Source organism: Rhea americana, unplaced genomic scaffold (genome assembly GCF_003343005.1).
Source record: "Rhea americana isolate MKP2758 unplaced genomic scaffold, rheAme1 scaffold_217, whole genome shotgun sequence".
Classification (NCBI taxonomy): Eukaryota; Metazoa; Chordata; class Aves; order Rheiformes; family Rheidae; genus Rhea; species Rhea americana.
The window spans coordinates 1502041-1512924 of NW_028186317.1; the positions used below are offsets into that span (position 1 = coordinate 1502041).

The window sequence follows — 10884 nt, forward strand, 5'->3', positions numbered from 1 at the left end:
AAAAAAAAAAAAAAAAAAAAAAAAAAAAAACACGGGGCTGGCGGAGCGAGGGGCAGGAAGGAGGTTTCCCAGGCCAACCTGCTCTTTCCAGCCCGGAGTCGGGAACAAACTTTCCACCGGAGGATTCGTCCTTCCTCCTCCTCAACACACCTCCTCACCTCTCTCCTTCCCTTTCCGCCTTAATTTCAAGGACTTTTCTACCGTTACTTTTGCCTCCGCTTCTTCCCCCGCCTTCCTCCCCCCCACTCCCCCCACCCCTCGCTCCCTTCAGATCTCAGCGTGTTTGCTCTTGACTTCATCCCCTAAGTCAATAGTTTGGAGATGCCCTCATCCTCAGAGGCCCGAGCCCCCGTGTCCCCTCCCTGTTTTCTCCTGCGGATAATGGCAGTCTTTTGTGGTGCAATCAAGCTCCCGAGGGGTTGGGAGACAGATAYAGATTCTTGGCATTTGTCGGTGAAAATGAAAGCTGGATTAGGCAGAGGCGGCTGCACACTCCATGGTAAAGGACAACAACTATTCCCCCATTGAAAGTCCCATTCTGGTTTGGTTATTTTATCTTTAAAGTTGTTTGTATTTCTAAAGTGGCTATTGATGCACTTAGAAAGTGTAGCAAGCTGTAAAGCCTCGCTTCGAATGAAAGGAGGACAAAAAGAAGAGGAGGTTAAGGGGAGAAAACAGAGTGAGAAAAAATACCATCATAAAAGGAGGGGGGGGAGAGAGAGAGGAGGAGGAGGGGGGGGGAAAGAGTTAAAAAGATCAAATTCAGCCAGGATAAAGTTTAAAATCGGAGAGAAAAGTCACGAAGTCACAGCAGCAGGGAAAAGAGCAATAGCACTGGGGTTTCGGCCCCGSTTTTGGCGCAAGGGTGTCTATACAGTCGCCCCTGCCCTGCCTATTCGAGTGCCTTGCCGGGGGGGGGGTGGAATTACAATATTTAGGTTTCCCTCCTGCGCGATTAGCTGTCGGATCGGTTTTGACTGGGATATTTTTTTCTCCGCAGGGGACACTTGACTCTTTGCAACTGAATTCTAAACCTAACCAGATTTTTGTTCTTCGCTGAAGTTATTTTATTCTTTAGCAATTGATCATAACAACCACCCTATTTTCTCCTTGACAGAGATTTGTTGCGACTCTGTTGCCAAGCATAAATGGGGAAGATTGTTCATCTCTGCACTATTAACCTTTGCGCATTTTCCCTTGAGAAGCATGGAGATTTTGACAATATATATATAATTTTCACCCAAACATCACTCGGATTTAACCATTTGGGATCCCCTCGTTCTTTAGATGCGTCTTAGTCTGCACTTCTTTGCATATTTTCCCTTCTAGTGAATAGAAGGTAGCAAGAACTGGGTTGTTTTGTTTGTTTGTTTGTTTGTTTTTTCCTTAAAGAAAAACATTTGTTTAAACCCCAAACTTTTCTGCTCCTTTTGCTGGAGTTTCAGGAATGGAAATTGCAGCTTACCCGCTGCGAGCATATTCAGCCGCACACACAAGGGAGAGTTTGTGGTTGGAAGGAGATTAAGAAGAAAACTCTGGGATAAAGAAACAGAGCAACAAGGTACAAACCAAATGTTCATATTCTCTCTCAAAAAAAAAAGGCAAAAAAAGCTTCAAATAGCTCAATTTGCTGCTATTTAGCATCAAACAGTCATCTTTTCGAGAAGTGAGGAGAGTACTGGAAATAATTTAAAAGAATTAAGTTACTCCACAGAAATAATGAATCCCTCTAGAAAATACCAGCGTTTCACTAACCGCATGCATGTTTACATTTATATATATATATATATACATATATACACGTATATATATATTCCTTAAATTCACCAGCAGCTCCGACTATCTGCCCTCTTTTGGATAATTTACAATATACAAAGGTTGGGTGCTATTAATCCCTCCCCCCATCCCTATTCATGTCAATGTTTCTTTCTTTCTTTTTCTTTTTTTTCCTAGCAATCAAATGTGTGGGAAGCAACGTGCCGAATTTAAACACGAGTGTCCCCTGCATATCCCTTGACATCTAACTGTCCTTTGCACATTCGCCCTCTCTTTTTAAAGAGGCTTCGACGTTAAAATAAATAAATAAATAACAATGCAACCGCTGCATCGTTAATGGACAGCACCAGCCTCCAGATGGAATGGCCAAACTCCTTAAAAAAACAAACAAATAACCCCCCAAAAAATCTAGAAAGATGTTTAACAGCGGGAAGTTTCACAGATTTAAGGAAGCTTCCTTCTAACTTTAGGAAAAGCGAAAACCACCCCAGCCTTTTTCCCTCCGCTTGCAGGGAAGTTGCTCCAAAGCAGCTTCTTATGGCGAAATCCTGTTGAGTCAACTTTCCTTTCCCTCCTTTAATTCCCAATAAACATGCAAATCAATTCGCCCCTATAACGCGAATAAAAGGGAGGGATCGGACCAAACCGCGGTCAGCTCGGACGCAGCTTCCTGAGCCCCTTTCGGCCCCTGCCCTCTGCGGCAGGAGCCACCAGGTCGCTTTGATGTGCGGCTCCGGGGGCTGCGGACAAAGGCGGCTGCGGAGGCCGAAGGCTGCCGAGCGTCTTCCTCCCCCCGACAAGGCACCCAGAGCCGCCGGCGGAGCCGGCGAGCTGCCCTCGGCCCCGTTCGCCAGGGTCAGGCAAAGTGCTTCCTTCCAATTTTAGCAACGCCAAAAGCCCCCAAAAAGAGTGAAAACCAAGGAGGAGGGAGGCCGGCCCGCAGGGGACAGGCAACGGGCAGGGGGCAGCGCGTAGAAAAAGAGTTTGCGGGAGGATACCCCCCCTAAAAAACGGGGGGTCTTTTGCCCCTTCTCCCTGCAAATCCCGGGGGGGGGTCGATATATTTATTATTTATTTATTGCCGTTTCCYGGGCAGGTGGAGGTGCAAAGGGAGCCGCCTGGATGGGGGGGGGGACCCTCGGCCGGCTGCGCCCCCTCCACCGCCACACTCAACGCGGGGCAAAAGCTACGGGCGGGCAGGTTTGGCCTAGGAGGGGCTGCTGTTGCATTTTCTTCCAAACAAGCGCTTTTCCTCGTCCCCCCTTGGTTAAAAACCTCCGCGCCCTCCAAAAATAATAAATAAATAAAATAAATAAATAAACAAACAGGAGCCCCAAAGCTGCCCGCTCCCCGCGTGAGCTGAGCTGTTTCCCCAGCCGCCCGTTTACACGAACGAGCAGCCCGCGTCCCCTCTCGCTCCCCGCGTAGGTGTAGAGATTAGGTRGATACAGATAAATTCAGCGAACGAGCACGGACGGGGGCTCCCCGCCACGCACCCCCGCGTCCCCGGCTCTCCCTGCCGAGCCCATCGACAGAAACGGCCCTTCGCAGCGAGGCATCACAGGACCCGGAGCCATCCAAGCAAGTAATATGTAGCCTCAGATCTAGCGTGTCCCACAAGACAGAGCGCCTGCTAATTAATAGACAGTGATTCCTGCAAGCAGCCCTAGCAGTCTGTAATATGATGAACTTCCTTTGTACCGGTGTCACCACAAATGTTTCTGATAAGGAAAAGCATCCAAGGATCAAAGACTATAAGCTTCTCAATTTCCTCAAGCTGCCTCTACTTTTCCTCACCTACTTTTTCTTTCTCTCTCCCTCTCATTTTTCCTCCCTCTTTTTTTCCCCCCTCTCTCCCTCCCTTGCCCCGTTTCGGTCCCTCCATCGAGGCGCGACCCGCGCTCCCGGTTTTGACACCTCCGAGGCTCACGGCTCCGTCCCCGATCTCGCAATCGCGTTTTTATTAATCGCACCTTCATCTTCCGTTTCCCACGGCTCTAAGGCTAGCCTTCTCCTCCCCCCCAAACCCCCCGCCTCCCCCGGCATCTCCTCATCTCTTCGCCACTTCTCCCCAACTCCGGATGACAAATGTCTTTATAACCGGGCATTAGCTGACATCTAATTTCTTTTGTGRCAAGAGCGTGCAAAGCGCAGCGCAGAAACGAGCCCTCCGGAGCCGGTGCCGTCCCCGAGCACCTCGCAGCCGGGCTTGGGGGGCGGCGATGCCGCACCTGTGCCTCCCTTTCCCTGCTCCTGTCTTTTATTTTGTTTTRTTTTATTTTATTTATTTATTTTTTCCGGCTACACAATAACCCCCCAGTTCCTCGGCCACCTGGGCCGGCTGGTTTCTCCACGGAGGTACCTGCATATATATATATATGTGTGTGTGTGTGTGTGTGTATAAATATCTATCTATCTATATAGATATATATGTATGTATGTATAAAGCACCTCGCAGGGGGGAAGCAGGGAGRAGCCGCTGGGAAGCGAGGAAGGCAGTTTCCCAATTCTCATCCCTTCGCCGGCCTGGCAGCCCCGAAGCATCTCCGCACCCCGAAGCGCAACTCGAATGAGCAAGGAAAAGGCATTTTCGGGGGGGGGGGTGTGGTGTGGTGTGGGGGGAAAGAGTGATGGGGCTCCTACTGGAAATGGGCTTTTTGGGGTAGTAGTAGTAAAGAAAAACAGTCTCTCTCTATGTATATATCATCTCCTAAGCTCAGGTCTTAAGAAGGTCCCTTATTTGCTTATTTCTTTTGTAGCAAACGTAATTTTCAGAAAGATATCTCCCCCCCCCCCCTTCCCCGCGCCTTACCCTAATGCTCGAGTAAGTACCTTACAGCTTTAAGGCTAGTGTTATATATGCTTTAAAATCCTCCCATGTAAATTCCACTGAAAAATTTGGAAAGCTTCTCGGGGGGGGGGGGGGGGGGTGAGGGGGGGCCGGGGAGAGGGGGAGGGGGAGAAAGGGGAGGTTAATCCGGGTTTAATGCTATGATGCAGTCACAGGACCAGGGCTAGGCTGATTGTGTTATCTCTTCCCAACATTTGGGTCTCCCATATTTCACCCAGCCAAATAGCTGCGAGAAAAAAGTGCGTATGGAGGCACTCCTGACGCCTCAGGAAAATATGTTATTAATATCTAAATAACTTCCCAATACTGTCTCTAAATCTCCCCTTCACCACTCCAGATGATGAATTCGTTTGAAGTGTTCTCCCGTCTCATCTTTTCAGTGTCTCTCCCTTTTTTTATAACCAGGCTTATTTCAAACTGGTAAATATCTAATTCCTTTAACCACACTGCACACACGTCTCTTATATACAATTCCCATTTAGAGATCCATATATATATATATATACACGCACAGTATAGAATAAAGCCCAATCTAGCCCTAAACTAGTTCTTAAAATCATTAGGGGTTTCAGAGCATGTTTATTTTTTTTGGGGGGGTCACCCAGAAAGGACCCCCACACACACGCACCCACACCTGGATCCCACGTATTTGCCTTGCAGTCTTCCTGCCGATTAATTCAATCTGTGCTTTCCCTCTCCCTTACCCCAATTACGAACAAGACGCCGGTTTAGAAACACACCTTACCGTTTCCTTCCTCTTCTGCTCTATCACGGAATCTATCTCCCACACTCAATTACGAATCAGCAAATACCTGCTTCCTAGTGTATAATGTAATCTACCGTCCAGCTTCAAACTATAGACTACAACCGGCTGCTTTATATTTCCTTTCTCTTCCTGCTACATGAGCAAGCTAAACCCCGGGCACCCCACCTGCCAGCCGCCGCTCCCCATAGGAATATTCGCCTTATTTTTTTTTCCTGGGCTATAATTGAACCTGTTCTCCCCACCCACAGCCGAAAAGGGAGGGGAGGTGTGTGTATGTGGGGGGGGGGAAGCAAGAGAGAGGAAAAAAAAAAAAGAAAACAAACAACCCCCTGGATCATAAACGTCTCCCTTATTTTATTGCATTTCCCGCTGTATAATTGCACCTCTCTCCCCGCATCCTTGTCTTAAGTTTGTTTTTTAAAACGTCTTGTATTAGATTATACTCGTTTATTCCCCCCTCCAACCTTATCTCTCCTCCTCTCTTCTCTCCTTCCCGTCACACTTGATTTAGGAAGGAGTTTATCTTGCAAACATTTGCCTACTTTGTTTATGTAGACCAGGTTCTGCAGCTACTTGTTCCCAAAAGCCACTGTTTGCCTTTGTAATTGTTATCTGTGTTTATTGTTGTACCTCATTTGTCTCAGCTTTTTTTGTGACATGTAAGCTCCGTGTGTGCTCACATACCGCCCCCCCTTCCTCCTCTCTCCCTAGGTTTTTTCCTCTCTATTTTTTTTTCCTTTTACCCTCCTTCTCTCCGCTCGCTTGCTCTCCTCTTTTCCCTCCAACACGCACAGAATAGCTGAGCCTAAAGCCAAGGAATTGCTTGACACTACCCTATCTCTCTCCTGCCCCCCATTATTAGAGCTGATCCCGCTCCGCACACTCACAAATCCCGCCTGGGCTCTGTTTGATTAGATTGCCAACCTTTCGTAATCCCTTGATTTGATGAAGTGTCTACCCCCCCCCCCATTTCCCTTCTAAACACACATTTACAGAGAAAGCGCTTGTTGGTTTTAAATCAATGCAGATTGTTTGCTGATAAATCCACTCGATCTCCCCMCCACCACCACCACCCCGGCCCAGGTTTCCCCCTCCCCAGCTCCGATGCGGGGAGACAAAGCCGCTTCCCAGGTGTGCAAGGAAAAAAAAAATGCAGCGGAGGGGAGAAAAGGGGTGTTGGGGGGTCCCCTTCCTTCTCCTCGGTCATTCGCTCCCCCCTCACACCAAGCCTAATTAAATTTGGGCAGCCAAAACAGGGGAAAAAAAACCCACCCAAAACAACAAAACCCCCCCACGAGCGGCAATGACGGCGACCGAATTAATTTGTTACCACCTCGACTTGGAAGTGGCYAAACAGTCACACGCCCTCGCTGCTGTTCACACCTGGGCACGTTTCCCTCTCCCCGCCCCCAGGAAGGATAATAAATAATGATAATAAATAATTATTATTATTATTAGGCCTTTGGGATTCTCGGCTTTCCCGAGCTCCTTGCCACCCCGCGCAATATTTTTCACGTGGGGCGGGTGTTTTTCACCCCGCTTCCTGCGCTAAGCCGAACGCGCCCGCGGAGAAAGGGAGCGGGGGAAGCGCGTGGGGCCGCGCCGCGCGTGGGAACCCGCCGAGCTGCACTTATCCCCCCTTTCCTTTCAAGGCCCAAACCCCCTCCGCTTTAGGGAGGGGGGGTCCAAATACTCCCCCCCGCCGCTGCCTCGGACACCCCGCATCTGGCCGCATCCTGCCCCATGCGGGAGGCAGCAGAGTGTCCTCCTCCCCCTCCCCCGCCACGCGTGACCCTCCCTAATAAACCCCAATAGTCATAATAAATAACAACAACAAAAATAATAATAACTCGGTCTTAACAAGGATAAAAAAAATAAAGTGAAGCCTCATGAATATATGCCCAGGGCTAGCTGGAGTGAGCCGTTTAAAGATGAAAGTGCAAAGAAATAAAGGCTCAATTTAATCTGCCTTAAAACCCTTCAACTTAACGTTTGTGCTTGGAACTCAGAGAGTGAGTACTGATTGGGGATAAATACATTTCTTAGCATGCCTTGGAGCTATTACACCCTTCTCCAACACAGCTCCCTATTCAACAGCCACAGTTTTCATTACCAGCTCTAATAAGTCTTAACATTATTAAATGCCAAGCAGACGATAGAAAGAAACAGGCGCAGGGTGGAATCTTTCTTTAACACTTAAAAAGAGAGAGCATTTAGGGCTGTCTTCCTCCGGCTCCCCGCAAGGAGAACCCACAAATGGAGCAAAGGCGTTTGTCAGGAGGAAAAAAAAAAAAAGACCAAAACAAAGTTTCCCCTTTTCCTTCCCTTGCCACTCTGCCCCCCTCCATCCGCGATAGTAATAAAATTGCATATATATATGTATATATATATATACACACACACACACACACACACACGTAGTGAAACGCAGAGCTGGTGCAGCAGAGCTAAACAAGCGAATAGAACAAGTGTCGGGAATGCGTTGGTATTTTGATTTTATTGACCCCCCCCCGCCCGCTCTCCCAGGAAAAACAGTCCCAGTGGAGTGGGAGAGGGAGGCAAGAGCGCCAAGGAGCATCGCTATTCCCGAGCCAGAGAGCGCAGAGAGGCCGAACACGCACTGCGCGCACCCACCCACCGCCTGCAAGTGTTTTACAACTTAAGAGTGGTCATTAGTTATCTTAATTGGGGGCTATTAAAACTCCTCCAGACGTAAAAATATACATCGATAGCTTTTTTTTTTTTCTCTCTTTTTTTTTCTCTCCCCCCCCTTTTTTTTGAGGGGTTAAATTACATGAGATCCCTGCAAGATTGTGGCGAGCACTTTAGCTGCACAAGATCAAATTCGGGGGGAAAAACRGGCTTCCCGCTGCCGCCCGGTCTCCCCGGCGTTCCCCAACGAATTACACTTGCCCGACTCCAGTATTTGTGCTTGCTGCTACTTTTACCCCCTCCGCCAAAGACTTTCGAGACACTTTTTTTTTTTTTTCCCCTATCTGCAGAGTCGGGACAGAGGAGGGGGAAAAAAACCCACCATAAATAGCGATTTTTCTCAAGGGCTGGGGGGAGCGCGGCGGCCGGGGTGCGCTCCGAGGGGTCCGGCCTCAGGAAATTGCCCAAATTAGCACTCGATTCAAAACGGACTGGTTTCATAAAGAAATGGGGACTCGCGTTTTATTTGCCCGTGATATTACCCGTGAAGAAATAGCCCGGGTTTTGTTTCCCTTACTGACACGCGCTTCTGCATATTATTAAGGAATAAAAAGCCTCCGGCGACTTCATCCTTTTTGGGTTTGGAGGGGTGAAGAGCGAAGACGACGCAGGGGAAAAAGAAAAAAAAAGTCATTTTTCAGTTATTTTTCTTTTTCAAGCGCCGAGCCCCAGATAAAACAAAACTGGGAAATAAAATCTCTCCCCACCCCCCCAAAAAAAATAAAAATAGCCCCCAACCTGATGCGGGGGGGTGCTGTTCTCAGACACAATGGACCCGATTTGCAAATGAGCATTGCCTATTTCCAAATCACAAGAAACATTTTGCAACGTCCAACGGCTATCCTTTTTCCAACAGACGGTCCTATAATATTACAAAACTATCTAACAGCAGGGAGTTTTGAATAATTTATCTCCCTTTCTTCCCTTCCTTGGCCTTTTGTCCAAACTTTTTCTCCTCCTTGCAGAATTTTGAATGAGAATAGACAAGCCCTCCCTCCCCCATCCCTTTACTCCATTTTTAAGGCAGCCTAGGGTTTTCCCCCCTTTTTTTCCCTTTCTTTTTTTTCCTTTCTTTCTTTTTTTTTCCTTCCACTGTTTGCTTTTGTGGTCAGGAATCTTTTGCTTATAAAGCTTCAATAGACTTGAAGGTCTTTGTAAGTGAAGTTCATCTTCAAGGTTGGAAAAAAAAAGGAGGGGGTCGGATCCTTAAAGAAACACCCTTTGTGCACCTTCATTTGAAACTTAGAGTAATGTTTGATTGTGACACGGAGAAGCTTTTCTCGGCCCCTATTTTACCCTGCCCTCGAAAACCAAATTTCACCGCGCTTCAACATTGCGAGTCTCTCGCATTGTTCCAAATTGGAGAAACTTTGCGGCTGGTGAGAAACTTTGTCGGTGATTTCTCTCCCCCCTCCCCTTCCTTCCTGCACAGTGATTTGTGACTGTTTCAATCTAAAATAATAATAATAATAATAATAATAATAATAATGACTTGTGTTCTGCTCCTTGGCCCGATACCGGTATTATCGCAAATCCTCCGAAGGAACCAAAAATCTCAATCATTCAAAGCCAGCGCAAGAACAACAGTCCTCAGCAATCGCCATTTTGCAGTAAATTTTGCGATGGAAAAATAGGGAAACCCTAAAGCCCTTCCTCGGGACTTCTAAAATTGCTATCCCGCCGCCCCGAAAAGCGCCGAGTTCTTCGACACAAGGAAATAACAGTTTTCTGCCTGAACCGACGCAGCATCCCATCCCGTTGCTTACAACATCCCTGTGCTTGCAAATACCCTAATCAATAAACCTTAAATATGTCCCTTAAAAAAACCCCACACACCTCTCCCCCTCCTTTTTTGGGGGGAAGGGGGCGGGAGGAGAGAGGAGGGATCATTGCGAAAAGTTGATTTAATCGGGAAAGAAACGCAAAGGTTGGAGTCTGCAGGCGGCTCTTCCCCTCCCAAACGCCCAGGTAGAGTCACCCTCATCCCCCCGGATTTTCTCACCCATTTTAAATATCCCCCCAGCTTCCCGCAAACGGAATTGCGGGGGCGGCTGGGACGGGGGAGAAGAAGCTGCAGAAGTGCGGGGCGACGCGGTGGGGGCCCCTCGGCTCGTCCCCGCCGCCCGCCATTCGGCACCCTATCTTCATCCTCCTCTTCCTCCTCATTATTGTTATTATTATTATTATTATTTCCCCGAGGAGGGAGCTCGGCCGCCGCTCTCGGAGCCGCAGCGCAGCGCGATATCCCAGCTTCGCTAATTGATATTGATTGGCCAAATCGGTCACCTGTCAGGCCGAGTTTCAGGGGACCACTTAGAGAGCAGGGCCGGGATCTGTTTAACAAATTCATTTAGGAACGGGAGAGTCCTCCCCCAGCCACCTCCGCTCGCTCCTGCCCCCCCCCCCGGCTCTTCCCAACTCCTTCATAAATCACCGATCCCGAGTGACTGCAAGCGAAACGCCACCGAGTCGCCGGAGCATCCCAGCCCCGGCGGCGACTTTACCTTTGTCGCCCAAGATGCCGTCTATGCTGTGCTTGGCTTTCTTCTCCCCGTCTTCCTCCTTCTTGTCGCAATCCTCCTCTTCCTCTTTCTTCCCGAATTTGATTCGTAGCACACGGCTAATCGAACTCACTAAACCTCAGACAGTCAAAGGCAGAAACGCAAGTATAAGCTGCCTGGGGTGTGTGTGTGGGGGGGTGAGTGTGTGTCGGGGGGAGCAGCACCCGCCCGAAGCCACCTCGCTTCCCCCCCCCGTTGAGACCAGGGACCCCCGAAAC

The 10884-nt window shown here is 48.6% G+C and overlaps 1 protein-coding gene across 2 annotated transcripts in view; it reads right to left on the reverse strand.

Moving 5' to 3' along the window:
* PAX7 (paired box 7) overlaps nt 1-10884 on the reverse strand; it is a 106852-nt gene that overhangs the window by 91791 nt on the left and 4177 nt on the right. For both annotated transcript variants that reach the window (XM_085305224.1, XM_085305223.1), the window contains exon 4: nt 10610-10738. In XM_085305224.1, the coding sequence (XP_085161350.1) occupies nt 10610-10738 (129 nt within the window). The remainder of the gene's footprint in view (nt 1-10609; nt 10739-10884) is intronic.